The sequence below is a fragment of the Budorcas taxicolor genome, chromosome 2, assembly GCF_023091745.1.
Source record: "Budorcas taxicolor isolate Tak-1 chromosome 2, Takin1.1, whole genome shotgun sequence".
NCBI lineage: Eukaryota > Metazoa > Chordata > Mammalia > Artiodactyla > Bovidae > Budorcas > Budorcas taxicolor.
In genome coordinates this window covers 144,109,919-144,128,422 of record NC_068911.1, presented here as the reverse complement: position 1 = coordinate 144,128,422, position 18,504 = coordinate 144,109,919, and the positions used below count along the sequence as shown (strand labels likewise).

Genomic DNA, 18,504 nt, shown 5'->3' with positions numbered 1-18,504 from the left:
CCTCAGTGTTTGCTCTAATCCTAACAAAACCAGGTCTTATTGTGACAAAGTTTGTACTCCTAGGTATGTTTCATCTATTTTGTGTGTTCTGTCCTCCGTTGTCCTACATGATTATTCTATTCTTGCATCTGTTAATATAAATTAATTACTTGATTATATCAGTTAAGAGTGTGTAATATGGAGCCTATATTTATGGGCTCCAATCTCAGGCCTGTCTAAGGCCTATTGCTGCTGCTGCTGCTGCTAAGTCACTTCAGTCGTGTCCGACTCTGTGCGACCCCATAGACGGCAGCCCACCAGGCTCCCCTATCCCTGGGATTCTCTAGGCAAGAATACTGGAGTGGGTTGCCATTTCCTTCTCCAATGCATGAAAGTGAAAAGTCAAAGTGAAGTCACTCAGTCTTGTCCGACTCTTAGCGACCCCACGGACTGCAGCCTACCAGGCTCCTCCGTCCATGGGATTTTCCAGGCAAGAGTACTGGAGTGGGGTGCCATTGCTTTCTCCACTAAGGCCTATTACTTACTGTATAATGGTTTGCAAGTTAATAATCTTCTCAGGCCTCAGCTTCCTCATCTGTAGTATTTTCCTTCTAAGGTTGTCTTGAAAAATAAATAGCTTAGAACAATGTCTGCTACATGATTAAAATGGTGCTATATCTAAACCATGACTAACTCTTTAACATGCTAGCTGATAAGGACTTCACAAATGAAAACAATAGCTATATATGCAATAGTTTACAGATCATTAATTTTTTTCTATAAATAATAACTCAGTTTCCAGATCTATCTAGTAGTTCATCAGCAAGAAACTCCACTGAAATATCTCACTGATGGAGTCCTATTTAAAAAGTATATTATAAATCCATTAATCTTGAGAGGTAGTTTGTGTGTGTGAACTTCAAAGGCAAATTAATGAGAACATTTTACACCAAGACATTTTAGGCTTATTACTTACTGTAAAGCTTTTGGGGTCACTTTCTTATAACAATCATCAATTTTAAAATCACATTTTCATTCCTTAGGCTTACAGTGGCATTTTAGAAATGTGCCTATTTGTTAACGTGGTTGTTTCAATTTTAAGTATGAGGGCTTGTGGGAGAAAAAAAAAAAAATATATATATATATATATATATATAAATAGCTAAATCCCCTTGGCAGGTGAAAAAAATGGTAGAAACATAAGATGAGACTTCTGTCTGTTATGCCTAAAAGAGTCTGTTTAATGTAGTGCCGTGGATCTACCTAATCTTTTCCAATATGTTACCCATTTTTCTTTGTTATCTGTCTCCGTGATGTCTCATCTCTCCAACTGACTGCTACAGGCTAGCAATCTGTAACACTCATTCTCAATCTTTAGATATAACAAAAAAGGGAGACTACAAGATTAATGGCCCAAGCCATAATTATAAAGTCTCAAACCACAGATATTATAAGACCTTTCAAATTTTACTCAGGGTGGAAGAAGCTGGGTTATCACTATGATGTGAAGATAATGGTCTCTTAGTGAAGAAAATGTTGAGTTATTTGATCTGGGAAGCTGGCTGTGTTTTGAGTACTGTTAGGAACTGTGGAGAGGAAATTATTTCTTCCCTTAAGGAGCTTGTAATAATTTCATCCATTTCAGTTGTCTCATGATAATACCTATTTCTTATTAATTCATAGGGGAGATAGATCTATATTGGAGTTGTCAAGTAGAAGGCAGATGAAAACAGGATGCTCGTGGAGACCATGCCATACACAGATATTAGGAATTTCATACTGTTCATCATGAAATAGAACCTGTATATCACTTTTTAAGTAATGAGTACTCTGACAGGATATAAACAACAAATGTGGGAATATTTGAGGTCTTCTTTTCCCACCTGCTCAAACATTATGTGTCTGCCAGCCTGATCTTTCCAGTACATTGGACCAAACTGTCGCTCATACCTACACATATACACACACACACACAGAGTCTCCCTAGAGTGTTGTATTGTACACTTAGGATATAAGTGCATTTAAAAAAAAAATGGGCAGAGAATCATTTCACCAGAGATCTGGATGGAATAAAATCAATTTAGGGAGAATGTCAAAGTCAGTCAATGCTATAATAATAACACAATGAGAAAAGAGTAGATGATTGAAAGCTTTGTGATGGGAGAAGGCATGAAGAGAGAGAGAGAGAGAGAGAGAGAAAGAGAGAACTTGGAGGATAGGGTTGTAGTGAATGAAAGACTTAAGAGAGTGAGAGCTAATATTAAGAATTGTGGCCATGGGCAAAACTTTGGATCCCATTTAAAATACCCTTTGGGAGGAGTAAAGTTCTTTCATGTGAATTTTGGCTGTTGAGCCATGCTTCTCAAATGTGAGACTACTCATAGACTGAACATGTACCAGGTTATGATTCCTTGGGGATCCCTTAGCACCTCTGACTAGCAGTCTCAAGAATGAGCATTATGGGATGGGCAGAGACCCCACCATCAATGAAAAAAGTAATTGTCTGCAGTAATTCGAAGAATTGTGCCTCTGTGTGTTTCTCTTTTTGTCACATACTTTGAAATATTCTCTGCCCCCTCTCCCTCCTTTCATGTAACTGAGCTGAAATATTCAAGAGTGTGGTATTCCAGTAGTAGAGGGACATTTAACTGCTTTTGAATTATTAGTAACATTCCTGTTGATACTATGGCTTCTCAATGCTTGCAGAGACCTCTGAAACCCACTGTTCCTATCTACAAAGCCTGTCAAAGTTCCTAAGATGTCACAGGTTCCCTATTTCCATAGCTTGATTTTGATACCTCACTGATCATTTCGACTGTCTGCGTAAACATGTCTGTCTCCAGATTACTTCGTCTTCTGTATTACCTCTGCTGACCATGTCCATCTCTGTCTCTCTTTGTTTTTCTTTATAGTTTTAAATACAATATTGTGAGGGAGAGAGCAAGGAAATAATACGGATTGATGCTTATTGCATGCCAGATACTTTAGATATATCATTCAACTTAATCACCTCTAACATATATAGGAAACAAGTATCATCATCTATATTTTATAAATGAGGAAAGTCAACTCAGGTAAAGTTTGTTGCCTAAGGGCCCATCAACTGTAAATAGTGAATACTGAACATGGGACTGACATGTCCACACTGCTATATTTAAAATGAATAACCAATAAAGACCTACCATATGGCACAAAGGAATTCTATTCAATATTAAATAATAACTTGATTTAGTCTTTTTTGGGAAAAGCCTTGGAGAGAGACAACAGAGGAGCCTCGTGGGCTACAGTCCATAGGATAGCAGAGTCAGACAAGACTGAAGCAACTTAGCACAAGCACAATACATATATCTATATATATATATATTCAATGTTTAAAGAGAGGTCAATTTAGTAGAAAATATGATTGATTTAGTTGTTATTATCTATTAAGTTTCTACTGCCCATATGCTATAAAGGTTATGATAACCAACTAGCAGTTAGATATGTAAATACAAAGGTCAAAAGTAAATCTGGCCTGGAGAGCAAGTCTGATTTATGGGAGTCAGAATTTTGTTTTTGCTTGCTTCCAAGTTTATACCTATGTTTTGAATATTGATGCTATCAAAGATACTACCTTTTAATATTAATAGATAGATCATATATTTGTAACTTACCTTATACTTACTGACTTATTAGGTAACAATAGTAATGATCACTAGCATTGTAATTTCTAACTTTTGTTAGAAATACATGTTTTCTATGTTCTGTTTACTAATGGTTCTCAATGTAATCATTAGTAATACTTTATAATGTTTAATTTGCTTAACTGAACTCCATGGACAGAGGAGCCTGGTGGACTAAGTCCATGGGTGGCAAAGAGTTGGAGACGACTGAGTGATTAAAATTTTTGCGCTTGTATTCTAGAAACTGATATTTGATATTTTAAAAAATGAACAAATCATTTGTACTTATTTAAAAAACTGAATGCAAATAAAAATGACTTCAGTTTAGTTCAGTCACTCAGCCGTGTCGGACTCTGCGACCCCATGAACCACAACACCGTAGGCCTCCTTGTCCATCACCAACTCTCAGAGTTTACCCAAACTCATGTCCATTGAGTCGGTGATGCCATCCAACCGTCTCACCCTCTGTCGTCCCCTTCTCCTCTAGTGCTCAATCTTTCCAAGCATCAGAGTCTTTTCAAATGAGTCAGCTCTTCACATCAGGTGGCCAAAGAATTAGAGTTTCACCTTCAACATCAGTGCTTCCAATGAACACCCAGGGCTGATCTCCTTTAGGATGGACTGGTTGGATCTCCTTGCAGTCCAAGGGACTCTCAAGAGTTCTCTCCAACACCACAGTTCAAAAGCATCTATTCTTCGGTGCTTAGCTTTCTTTATAGTCCAACTCTCACATCCATACATGACTACTGGAAAAACCATAGCCTTGACTAGACCAACCTTTGTTGGCAAAGTAATGTCTCTGCTTTTTAATATGCTATCTAGGTTGGTCATAACTTTCCTTCAAAGGAGTAAGCGTTTTTTAATTTCATGGCTGCAGTCACCATCTGCAGTGATTTTGGAGCCCAAACAAATAAATCAGCCACTGTTTCCCCATCAATTTGCCATGAAGTGGTGGGACTGGATGCCATGATCTTCGTTTTCTGAATGTTGAGCTTTAAGCCAACTTTTTCACTCTCCTCTTTCACTTGCATCAAGAGGCTTTTTAGTTGTTCTTCACTTTCTGCCATAAGGGTTGTGTCATCTGCATATAAGAGTTTATTGATATTTCTCCCAGCAATCTTGATTCCAGCTTGTGCTTCTTCCAGCCCAGCATTTCTCATGATGTACCTTGCATATAAGTTAAATAAGCAGGGTGACAATATACAGCCTTGACATACTCCTTTTCCTATTTGTATCCCAAAGAAAATGATGTCAGAGCTTATGTTTTCTGGAATTTAGCAGGAGTTATAGGAACAGAGTGCAGTAAATGACAATATTATAAACTGGTTATATGCACAATAGTACTTTTGAATAATAGATTTTTCAGTATTCTATCTTCTCTAAACTGTGGGCTATAATTTTCTGTTACAAAAAATGCTGTCATAATAATTGCTAAAATATATTTATATTTAACTGACAATCATTTTATTGCCACTTACAGTTGAATCAATAAATAAACAGTAGAATCAAAGTAAATGTCAATTAGAAATTTTAAAATGGACAGGAACAAAAGATTTTGACACAAACACACTAAGTGACATGCTATCAAGGAATTAATCTCTTCTTCCATTTAAAGGGTGTTTTCTGTTTTCTTATGGATAAAATGGAACAAATAGTAGTACTTATGATGCTATTATATAAATTAAATGAAATACTATGTGTAAAGCTCTCCGTCTACTAGTTAGAATGTAGAAAGTGCTTAATAAATTGTAGATGATGTGGTGAGGTTGATGATGATATCTAGATTGAGTTATACAACACAGTGTAAGCCTTAATGTGTGAAATAAACACTTAAGTACAAAAAGCAAAAAAAAAAAAAAGAACATATAGAGAAGTTAACTAACCTAACTAAGGAACTAAGGAATGACACAGCCAGTAAGAGAGAGAGAAATGAAATTCTTACCCGTCCCATGCCAGATAGACTCTGTGTATGTGTGTATCTATCTGTTGATATTCACATGAAATACTGATTTAGAACCACACGTGACAGGAATTTATATTGATCCTGTTAAATGTCTTATTGTTACTTTTGGCTCATTTTATCTTCCAAGTGCTTTTATAATCTTAACTTTTATCCTCTGTGTGAACAACCACTGCTTTGTCCAGATTTGTGTCATTTTCAAAACCAGCAAGCATATTCCATTGTTTTATCCAACTCTATGATGAAAAGGTCAAATATGATAGGTATGTACAGAGGCCTTTGAGACACTGCTAGAACCAGCACATAAATCTAGGCCCACCAGGACCATCAGTCCTTTTATCAGGTGTTCTGATACATACACCAGGCATCTAGAGATCCACACATCAGTGTCAGATTCCATCAGTGTTTTCCAGAAGCATATCAAAAAGGACATAGTTAAGTTCTTTCTGATATCTAGATCATCCCTCCATAAGCTATAAATCTTTAAAATAAGACAGGAAATTAGTGATATCCTTTTAATGTGTATTTTTTAAAATACATGTACTGATCTCCTACATACCCTAAGTGTTCCATAAAGCCAAAAGGTTAATTGAATTATAGTATGTCTATATGATGGGAGATAAATACAGCCAAAAAAAGAAAAAATCACACTTGTTTAATGTCACTTCAAAATGTACAATATAAAATATGAAATATATCTGCTATGAAAATAGAAGATTACAAAACTATGTCGAGTATTTTATTAATTTATAAACTATGCATATAAGTGTATATATATAATTCAAAAAATGAAAAACATCAAATGCAAAGTTTATGGATGATATTTATCTTCTTATTTTATATTTTCTTAATTTCAAATAGTTTGAATTTGAACATGTGTTAGAAGTAAAATCTACCAAATGCATCTGAAATATTCAATATAAATAATGTAGGTAAGAGAAGACCTCATTGAGAGGTGGCATCTAGGAGAACCAAGAGAGCAGGTGAACAATTTGACTACAAGCTATCAGAGAAAGAGAGGTCCAGGGAAGAAAAGCATAAAAATTCTAAGTGAGTCATGCATTTTGTTTATCTTCTGGACACAGCAAGAGTGAGAGTGAGAGGAGTGAACCAGGAAGGGAATAGCAGGAGATAAGGTTATGGAGGCCTGGAAGAGAGGACCAAATATTCTCAGATCTCAACGACCATCAAAAAGGAACTTGGGGTTTTACTTTGAGAAAAATGGAAGTTATTGGGATTTGACCCGGTCTAAGAACATCATGTGACTCAGTGTTAAGAATCCACCTGCATTGCAGGAGATGCAGGTTTGAACCCTGGGTCAGGAAGCTCCCCTGGAAAAGGAAATGGCAACCCACTCCAGTATTCTTGCCTGGGAAATCCTATAGACAGAGGAGTTTGGCAGGGTACAGTCCATGGGGTCACAAAAGAGTTGGACACAATTTAGGGAATAAACAGCACCACACCAGCTAATATATTGAGAAGAGATGGTAAAGAAGCCAGAGCAGAAACTAGGACACTAGTTTGGAGGTTATTGCATTAATCCAAGCAAGAAGTAATAGTGCTTTAGTGATGTGGGTGATAGAAAATGATTGGACACTTACATGTACTTTAAAGTTAGAATCAACTGCATATGCTAGTGAATTTGGATCTGGGATGTGACAGAAAAAGAGTTGCTGAAAATGACTTCAAAATCTCATGAATCTCTGAAAAGGTTGTGCTGCTATTATCTGAGATGAAGAAGGCTTTATAGGGATAAATTTTTGGTGGGGGTGGGAAGATCAGGGATAATTTTTTTTTCATTTTATTTTATTTTTTAATATAAATTTATTTATTTTAATTGGAGGTTAATTACTTTACAATGTTGTATTGGTTTTGCCATCAGTTCAGTTCAGTTCAGTCACTCAGTCATGTCTGACTCTTTGCGACCCCATGAATTGCAGCACACCAGGCCTCCCTGTCCATCACCAACTCCCAGAGTTCATTCAGACTCACATCCATCGAGTCAGTGATGCCATCAAGCCATCTCATCCTCTGTCATCCCCTTCTCCTCCTGCCCCCAATCCCTCCCAGCATCAGAGTCTTTTCCAATGAGTCAACTCTTCGCATGAGGTGGCCAAAGTACTGGAGTTTCAGCTTCAGCATCATTCCCTCCAAAGAAATCCCAGGGCTGATCTCCTTCAGAATGGACTGGTTGGATCTCCTTGCCGTCCAAGGGACTCCAACACCACAGTTCAAAAGCATCAATTCTTCAGTGCTCAGCCTTCTTCACAGTTCAACTCTTACATCGATACATGACCACAGGAAAAACCATAGCCTTGACTAGAAGGACCTTAGTCGGCAAAGTAATGTCTCTGCTTTTGAATATGCTATCTAGGTTGGTCATAACTTTTCTTCCAAGGAGTAAGCGTCTTTTAATTTCATGGCTGCAGTCACCATCTCCAGTGATTTTGGAGCCCCAAAAAATAAAGTCTGACACTGTTTCCACTGTTTCCCCATCTATTTCCCATGAAGTGATGGGACCGGATGCCATGATCTTTGTTTTCTGAATATTGAGCTTTAAGCCAACTTTCTCACTCTCCTCTTTCACTTTCATCCATACATCAACATAAATCTGCCACAGGTATACACGTGTTCCCCATCCTGAACCCCCCTCCCTTCTCCCTCCCTGTACCATCCCTCTGGATCGTCCCAGTGCACTAGCCCCAAGCATCCAGTATCATGCATCGAACCTGGACTGGCGATTCATTTCATATATGATATTATACATGTTTCAGTTCCATTCTCCCAAATCATCCTACCCTCTCCCACTCCCACAGAGTTCAAAAGACTGTTCTATACATCTGTGTCTCTTTTGTCTTGCATACAGGGTTGGACATGTAAATATTCGAACTTTCGCTAATCATACAGGTATAGACATTTTACAAAGAGTTACAAGCATAAAACTGTTCCTACGTGGTCTAGATATGTAAATTTTAGAGAATTTAACCTACTAGGATTATATGAGGATTGACTGTGTTAATATACATAAAATATTTAGAGGATTCCTAAAAATTTTGACCACATAAGGCTGATCAAGCTGGACACTGCAGACCTCCAAGGGAATATCTAAATAGACTACACTCTATCTAGGATGAAGGATGTTCTGGGAATGTTCCTGGTAGCCCTGGCTGGTTCATTATAAGTGCTCATAAATCTACTGATTATCACTATTATTGATTGTAAATAGCAGACATATCTAAATATATCCTTGTAAGTCTGCTAGTAAGGTCCTTAATTCAGACTCCATCTTATTATATGTTTAGCATGACATTTGACATTGATTGGAACTAATTCTGTTCCTCAGTAGGGGGAATTATATTCTATGTTCACAGCTGTGAACAAATATGAATTGATGCTTTATAATTGCTTAATTTGATAGAAATCTTTGCCATTATCAAATATGAAAGTTTCCAGTTTTTCAGGAAATTAAAAAATGTATTATAATGTGAATCATTTTTGTTATTGATAGTATGACTTTTCCAAAAATCATAGGGAAAAAAAAAGAAAAACAAGGGAACATGTTGGCTTCTTTGCTATGGTTCTCTTTAAAGTTTGTCTCTGTTCGTATGCTGGGAAAATATAAAATATACAGAATAGCAGTATCATAGATAGCATTGTATCAGACCTTTCCATTCAATGAGAAATTAAATTCCTTTAGTAAGAATTCCTTTAGTCTATTCACTTGACATAATATGTATTAGATTACTTCTGTCAGTCACTCTTAAGATCACATGAGGCTATGGATGTAAATAAGTAACAATCTTATGTTCTAAATAGGTTATCATCAAATTTCTCTTTGACACTGAAATTTGTGTAGATCAGTCCATTCTCTTAGATTCTGTAGATAGAAACGTTTGAACTCAACATGCTAACAGAGTACCTGGTTTTCATTATTATGTATGATTTAAAGAGGTTTTGAAAAATGATACTCTTATCAGTTTTCCCACCTCACTTTCCCCAGGCTTCTATTTGCACCTGGGGTTTCTGCTATTATCATACCTATGCTAGACCTACCTATGTGTTTACAGAAGACCTCAGAAGAAGCCAAAATTTGCTAAGTAGGCTCAGTATTTTGAAACCTTTGCAATTCTGTGTGCCACACTAACTGGTCAGTCTATCAGCTTTTCCTCTGTAATCCTCTCTGAGATGGTAATGGACTTGGAGATAACTGTGTGCTTTGGTGGTCATAGATTTGTCCTCAGTTGTTGAACTTACGGGGAAAGGGTGGATAGAAGTGTTGAAGAATGAACTTGATATATTTCACCCTTCTGTCAAAAATTACTCTTGATCACATGAATAGATATGTTACTCACAATCCTTTCACTTAGGTTGCATGAAATGAATAACATGATGCTACTTATAAAAATGTTAATGAGGTTGACATGACTTATTTCTTTTTCAATACAGTAATTCGTAAAACAATTTAAACATCAAGTTTTGTTTTAATTTGCTGCTAGGTGAAGTGAAGTGAAGTGAAGTGTTAGTCACTCAGTTGTGTCCAATTCTTTGTGACCCCATGGACTGTACCCCACCAGGCTCCTCTGTCCATGGGATTTTCCAGGCAAGAATGCTGGGATGGGTTGCCATTGCCTTCTTCAAGGAACCTTCTCAACCCAGGGATCAAACCCAGGTCTCCTGCATTGCAGGCAGGTTCTTTACTGTCTGAGCCACCAGGGAAGGTGAAGAATTCCATATACATACATATATATATATATATATAATTTTTAACTTTGTCTTTCTAGTCAGTGAAAATACCTGTTCAATTTTTTTCTGAAGAGCAAAATCTATAATAATAAAGTTTCCATTCAATAATTAGCTTTCAAATCATAAAGATAGGAAGATTGAATTAAGACTATATGAAAATGTGAAGTAAGTCTATAGAACAAATTGTGAGGATAAGTAAACACATGACAGTGAGAACTGTCAGATAGGAATAAGGGAAATATTAACATCTGACAAAAAGAGCAATCTCACATTACATTAACATCGTTAAAACCTACTAATACATCATTTGTTGGAATCATCTTGTGACTTTACTATCATAAGGGTGATTTATAATTATTTAAATTTGAAAATAAAGGCTATGTATTTTCTAGAACTCTGGAGGGAAACAGAAATGCAAATTAATGGAAATATATTCACAAATCAGAGTAAACACTGAAAATGAGAGATTACTAGATTTTCACATTGTTTAATTCTGTACATTTAGTTACCAAGCAGCTGATCAGATCTGTCACAAAATATGGCCATGATGTTAGTAGAGTTTGGAATTATATGCCAAAGTATTGTACTTTTATCTATATGCTTTGTTGTTGTAGATACATTATCCTTGGAATCCCTGGAATCGCTTTTTTAAAACGGATTTCTATAGCTCATCACAGACTATAAAATCAGCATTTTGCACAAGCTACTCACATGTCAGCACTAACTTTTAGGAGTCATACCCTGACACCTTCTTCTACCTTGCAAGTCAAATCACATCTTTTCAAAGCTCAAAAACCTTGACCAACACCATAACACCTGTGCAGAATAAACATCAGCGAAGACTTTCAAGATGCTTTATAAGCTCATACTTCAACAACAATTTCTATTCAAATTGCTCAAGGGACCATAAAGTATTCATTATGGCCCCAAAGAGTTGTGCACATCCATGTCTCTGTGTCATTGTTTAGGTTAACCATTCAGCCTGGAGCTGTTCTCCCTCCTCCTTTTCTGCTGGACAAACAAGACAGCCAAGCCCAATTGAAATGCCTGCCTCCTATGAAGATACTTTTTTAAATTCATTTTTTCTATACATTATGCATACCCATGTTTTTGATTATCATATTTATTTGCCTATATTCCTGCCTATTTCCTGGTCCTTGAAAGCTCCTTGAGGGCAGAACACTGACTCATTCGTCTTTTTATGGTCTGGTCAAGAAAAGGAACTGGTTTAGTGTAGACTTTCAAAAATGTTTCACTTTACTCTTTTGAAAGATATGGTCATAAAAAAGATACTATCCTCTCACTCTTTCACCAGTAAATGTAGTGTTAAGAAGTCAAGAATGCCAGTTTTTAAAAGAACTGAAAGAAGAATCCAGGGATGTAACAGCATCACCTTTTAGCTAGGGGCAGTTTGGGGATATAATCTTTTATGGTTGCCAGTGGCTTTATACTTTGTAACTCTTCAACTGTCCCAGCATATTACTTGCATAAGGCAGTACAAAGGTGCATATTAAATCCTGTCCCTGCTGTCAGGCAGTTTCACAAACAAGCAAAGCTTCCAACATGAATTTATGACTCTTAAAATTATCCATGGACATGAGTTTGAGTAAACTCCAGGAGTTGGTGATGGACAGGGAGTCCTGGAGTCCTGCAGTCTATGGGGTCACAAACAACTGGACATGACTGAGTGACTGAACTGAACTGAACTGAAAATTATCAAAGTGGCTTAGGACTCTAGCTGCTAAAAAAGAATGCAAAATCTGCTGGACAAGCATAAAAGATTAAATTTAGTCCTATTTGTTAACTTCTCAGTTGCTTCAGTTGTGTCTGACTCTTTGTGACCCCATGGACTGTAGCCCACTAGGCTCATCTGTCCTTAGGATTTCCCAGGCAAGAATACTGGAGTGGGCTGCCATTTCCTCCTCCAGGGCGTGAGCATGAGATTGATGCATAATGGATTGACAAACAGAGGTGATTGCCTGTGAATTGAAATAACGCTTATATGCAATAATCAGCACTTATTTTTAAATTATTTGTTAAAGTGACAGAAAATTTTTTTTTAATTATTGTTTTGTAAAGATCTTCAACTGAGTCAGAATGACAGAAAATAGAAATATTAATTTAAATAACTACGCTATCACTAAAGTGAATAGAAACATCAGGTTCTTATTTTTAAGCAGTAGATTTTCCAAAATAGTTTTAAAAGTATTATCACAATAAATAATGAAAAAAATGATGTAGTTGATTGAAACATGGAGATAGGCAGATTTTGATAGCGTTGGCAAAGGCTCAGTGCACCTAAACGTTTCACCCATTTACATAAGCCAGTGTCTAGTTTCTCTTTTTTCCTGTTCTTTTAAAAACAAACTACTGGAGAAGTTGACTGTGTGAATCACAATAAACTGTGGAAAATTCTGTAAGAGATGGGAATACCAGACCATCTGACCTGCCTCTTGAGAAACCTGTATGCAGGTCAGGAAGCAACAGAACTGGACATGGAACAACAGACTGGTTCCAAATAGGAAAAGGAGTACATCAAGGCTGTATATTGTCACCCTGCTTATTTAACTTATATGCAGAGTACATCATGAGAAATGCTTGGCTGGAGGAAGCACAAGCTGGAATCAAGATTGCCGGGAGAAATATCAATCACCTCAGATATGCAGATGACACCACCCTTATGGCAGAAAGTGAAGAGGAACTAAAAAGCCTCTTGATGAAAGTAAAAGAGGAGAGGGAAAAAGTTGGTTTAAAGCTCAGCATTCAGAAAATGATCATGGCATCCGGTCCCATCACTTCATGGGAAATAGATGGGGAAACAGTGGAAACAGTGTCAAACTATTTTGGGGGGGCTTCAAAATCATTGCAGATGGTGACTGCAGCCATGAGATTAAAAGACGCTTACTCCTTGGAAGGAAATTTATGACCAACCTAGACAGCATATTGAAAAGCAGAGATATTACTTTGCCAGCAAAGGTCGGTCTAGTCAAGGCTATGGTTTTTCCAGTGGTCATGTATGGATGTGAGAGTTGGACTGTGAAGAAAGCTGAGCGCCAAAGAATTGATGCTTTTGAACTGTGGTGTTGGAGAAGACTCTTGAGAGTCCCTTGGACTGCAAGGAGATCCAACCAGTCCATTCTAAAGGAGATCAGTCCTGAGTGTTCATTGGAAGGACTGATGCTAAAGCTGAAACTCCAATTCTTTGGCTACCTCATGTGAAGAGCTGACTTATTGGAAAAGACTCTGATGCTGGGAGGGATTGGGGGCAGGAGCAGAAGGGGACGACAGAGGATGAGATGGCTGGATGGCATCACCGACTCGATGGACATGAGTTTGAGTGAACTCCGGGAATTGGTGATGGACAGGAAGGCCTGGCGTGCTGCGATTCATGGGGTCGCAGAGTCGGACACGACTGAGCGATTGAATTGAACTGGAGACGTAGTTTATAAAATGAAGTGACACTAAAATATTATTGACATATGCAGTTTCTTTTCCCAAGGAATCGGGCATCCTGTGGTACTGCTCATTTGAGAATAGATGACAGAAAGAAGGTTTTGAGTAAGACAATAAGCCATAGTTAAAGTATTAACATTTCTGTTGGGACACAAACAATAAGAGGTCACATTTATTCTCTCCACTGGAATGCTCTGGGCAGATCTCTTTTTAGGTGTTATGTAGATAAATCATATATGAGGAATATACTGGACTTCAGAGCTACCAGGCTTTACATTGGGAATGATCCACCACAACCTGGCTTTATCTAACTCTTTCTTCTTGAGCTGGGGAGTGGAGAGTGGCTATTGAAAAAATCAGATAGATTGACTTCTTTCTTTAAACACATAGAGGGTGAACACCAGATATAACATAACCGAAACCTTTCCCTTAATAATAATGCTGAATTAAGCCTGAATTTTCTTAGAATAGTAACCATGTCTGTTTCAGCTTAATTCCAATATTTCTCATAGTTCCTGATACACAGGTCAGACAGTATTCAAGAAATAATTACAAATAGATGGATGAGAGGAAAATAGGGGGGAAAAAGTTAGCAGAATTTTTTTTTTCCCCAGTTCTGGATGAATAATTCCTAAGGAGACACTTCTGGGCAGCAAAAATGTTGGAGAAAAAAAGCTAAAGACAGATTTTTTTAAAAAATTTAGACATAATAGTCCCTAAAACTACCTGCATCATGTTGCTAACTTGTGATCAACTTTTTGCAACACTGTGGACTGTACCCTACCAGGCCTCTCTGTCCGTGGGATTTTCCAGGGAAGCACTTTGAAGTGGGTTGCCATTTCTTTTTTCAGCGGATCTTCCTGACCCAGAGCTCAAACCTGCGTCTCCTGCCTTGGCAAGAGGATCCTTTACCACTGAGCCACCTGGGACGCTCCCTAAAACTACATTACTCAGTTGTCTGCAAGAATCAAACCAAGTTAGCCCAAGTGCTCAATATCACACAGTTTTGAAAACCGAAAGCTGAACTGCTGAGTGCCTGAATGGATACCAAAAGGCTCAGAGATCTAGAAACAGTGAAATGAAGGACAGGACAGAAGCAGCAGCCATTGATTCAGGAGCAGCAGATTCAATTCACGGTCCGGCAGCACACTTGTCATTATAGAACTTGAAATGTGTGGGCCAAGTGATCACCTTCAATTGGTTTCCAAAAGGGATGGAGGGAATCTAAGTCTGAGTAAAACCTTGGAAAAGAAGCATTGTTAGGTTCCTCTTTTAGGAGTGATTAATATTTTTGTTTTAATATGAGTGAAAAATGGAAACTACCAAATAAAATGTCTTAACAGCTCATAGACATCATAGATAAATTATTAATATTTAAAACTTCTGTGTGTGTGCAGGCACTATATCACCTATGCCCAACTAAATGTGTCTTGCCATCACATTTTGATAAGAATCATAAAAAAATTTCTAGTAATACTACTTTTATACTAAATATGAGAGTAGGCCTTGAAATTGTAAATTGAAACTGCAAGAATAAGATTAAAAAATATGTAATCCAATTAAAGGGGATCCATTGAATATTTTAACATGTCTAATGTTACTCAGCATATTTTAACAGCTACAGGTAGTTGTTCATTCACAATAAATAAAGCTAAATATTTTATTAAAACCAAACACTATTAGAGAAGTCATAGATTAAAGGATAGATCATCCTCTGCTTTAGACAATTAACAGACTACTTAATGGGTCAATTTAAAGGATTTTAACATATCTAAAGAAAGACATTAACATTTTAAACCACTTTCTCAAAAAAGTTTGTACTCAGAAAAAGTTTGCAATGCTTTCCATTTTGTCTCACAGTCCTTTCTAATTTCCGCTGGTATAAATCAATTTAGATTTATTAGCTTTATACAAAAGAACTCCAGTCAGTTTTTAATAATAATTATCATTATCACTGATTAAAGTTATATTGTTCAGGCCAGATGGAGTTCTTTTCCTGTCAGCTAGAATGAGCTTGCATTATGTAGTTATAATGTGTTTGGATTTAAATAAACAGATGGCAGAGTGACAGGATATTATATGCTGGTGATGTCAGTAACAGTGCTTCACAAACAGAATTGCTTTAAATAAACTCCACTGGGGCCAGGATCTTGATACTTTTAAGAGTGTGGCTGGGATTGAGCTTACGTATTACATTAATTTGAAAATAGTGCTATTCACTTGTGGAAGAGTAGACCAGTAGGATGGTCTGAGGTTCAGCCTTTGAAAGGTATCTGCTGAATCTGTCCCTTAGCCGTGGAAGCCTTTAACATGCTAGGTCCATACAGTCTCATAAAGAGAAACAAGAACAAACGAACAAAAATGCCCCAGTTGTAAGAACTTCCACATCCGAAAAGAAATTAAAATTAAAGGAAGAGTTAAAAACTGTGGGTCAAGGAAAGATGGAAACCTTTGGTATAACCTTATTCCATAATTTTTTACAACGTAGTTAGCTATGTTAAAATGAACATCTTGATAGGCATGTAGCCATTCACAATTTATATTAGAAAATTAACAATAAAGGTTTAATAGACAGTGTGTTATAGAAACGCTTTTATCTTTGATACATTTTCATGTCCACTTTTCCCTAAAGATAAGCCCATTCCATCTCCTTGTACTCACAAAAGTTTGGAATGAACCTATGAAATTCAACAGCAAACTTCAAGGGAAGTCATTATACATGATTTCTTCTAGCTAATGTTCTTTTGTTGTGATTGTAGGGAATTTCTTTGTGGGACAGCTTTTTTCACTGAGTCCAGTACCCATAGTAGCATCATTAAAAGGAAAATGAGGCCACAGGAAATAAAGGCTGATATTTGAGAAAGAAAGTAGTATCAATAAAAGTTTTAGAAGAGGGTATTAGAAAAATAATTGAAATTAAACTTTCAAAAATAAAATAATTCTTTTCAATACTTGAAATATTTATATAAAGGTGTTGGTTTGCAAATTGGCACCTGTACACAAAGGGCAAGGAGAGATGGAAGAAAGAGGCAGCCCACACCAGATTTGTAGGTGACAAGTTTCATAAGCTAGGTGACTTATGTATGAGACTTGTCTTGGGCAGCAGCAAGATAAGTAGATTTCAGCATCCTCCTGTCAGAGTCTTAAAAGTTTGCATCAAGGTCTTAACTAAATTTGGTCACTTACTTAGTCCAGATGGTCTCAACAACACCTTTCTCTCTCAAGGCTATGTCCTTGAAACAGCTGCTAGCATGAGAATAGTCAGAGGGACATACATTTCAAGGACAGGGAAGCAGGTGAGAAGCCTCTAATCGCCCAGGTTCAGCTTACAGGTCAACTCAGACACAATCTCTGAATGTCCTCCTCCACAAGGATATAACTAATATTGTTTCATAATTATAAACGGAAAATAACCTTTAAAAATTGTGAATCATTGTGACATACACCTGAAACTTATTAATACTGTACATTAATTATACCTCAAGAAAAAGTTTTAAAAAGACAGAGTGCAAACTGACGGTTACCGAAGGGGAAGGAGGAGGGATAAATTAGGAGTTTGGTATTAAAATATACACTGCTGCTGCTGCTGCTGCTAAGTTGCTTCAGTAGTGTCTGACTATGTGACCCCATAGACGGCGGCCCACCAGGCTCCCCCGTCCCTGGGATTCTCCAGGCAAGAACACTGGAGTGGGAAAATATACACACTACTATATAAAAGACAAATAACAAGCCAGGACTTTCTGTGTAGCGTAAAAGTGATACTCAATAGCTTGTAAAAATGTGTGATGAAAGAGAATGTAAATATATATATACATACACGCAAACACACATACACACATATTTGTACAACTGAATCTCTTTGCTGTACACCTGAAACTAATACAACATTGTAAATCATCTGTATTTCAATAATTTTTAAAGATATAAAAGACCTTTGAAAAAAGAGATAATCTAAATTATGTAAACAACCTTTTTTTCTGAAGATTTATCCTATGTTTGTAATATATTTTTGTTTTCATAGACTCCACCTTCTTTTAAACTATTGATTTAATCCTTAATGTCTGTTGATATTAGTGGGCTGTGAACTTTTGAATTTATATCAAGTAGAAAAATCAGTAGAAAAAAAATATTCTGTAGTCGAAGTAAAGCTTATTTCATGTAAATATTTACTTCTGACTATCCAGGAACATTCACAAAGTCATGTATTTCCTTTTCTTGTAAAATGGTGAGAGGATTTTGAATATCAAGAGATTGTATTTCTCTGCTTCATGTGTATTTGACATTCAAATTTTGCTACTTAAGTGGGCATTTTATGAGCTATGTTTCAACTCTAGTATGACATAAAAATCCTCATAAAGAAGTAGGAATATTTCCTTTGTGATATTAGCTCCTAGTCAGAGTGAAAGATTAAAGATTATAACACACACATGCTTTTTCCTATTCTACAGGTGGACGTTGCCATAAGTCCTGTACTGGCCGATGCTGGGGACCCACAGAGAACCATTGCCAGACTTGTAAGTGTTCAACAGTGAGAAAACATAGGCTTGAAATGGTCAAGTAATTTTAATAATTGAAGCTTTTCACACTTCTGGTTATCAGAAACCTGAAAATGAGCTTTGCTTCTGTGTGATAGACTAGTTTCTATGTAAGTAAACAGCCTAATTTCATTGCTTTCAAGTGAAACATTTAATCATTTCTTATATTTCT

At 36.7% G+C, this 18,504-nt stretch overlaps 1 protein-coding gene across 1 annotated transcript in view; it reads left to right on the top strand.

Annotated features, from left to right (window-relative positions):
- Window positions 1–18,504, top strand: part of ERBB4 (erb-b2 receptor tyrosine kinase 4) — a 770,675-nt gene that overhangs the window by 387,748 nt on the left and 364,423 nt on the right. The window contains exon 7 of the mRNA XM_052653380.1: window positions 18,246–18,311. Within this exon, the coding sequence (XP_052509340.1) occupies window positions 18,246–18,311 (66 nt within the window). The remainder of the gene's footprint in view (window positions 1–18,245; window positions 18,312–18,504) is intronic.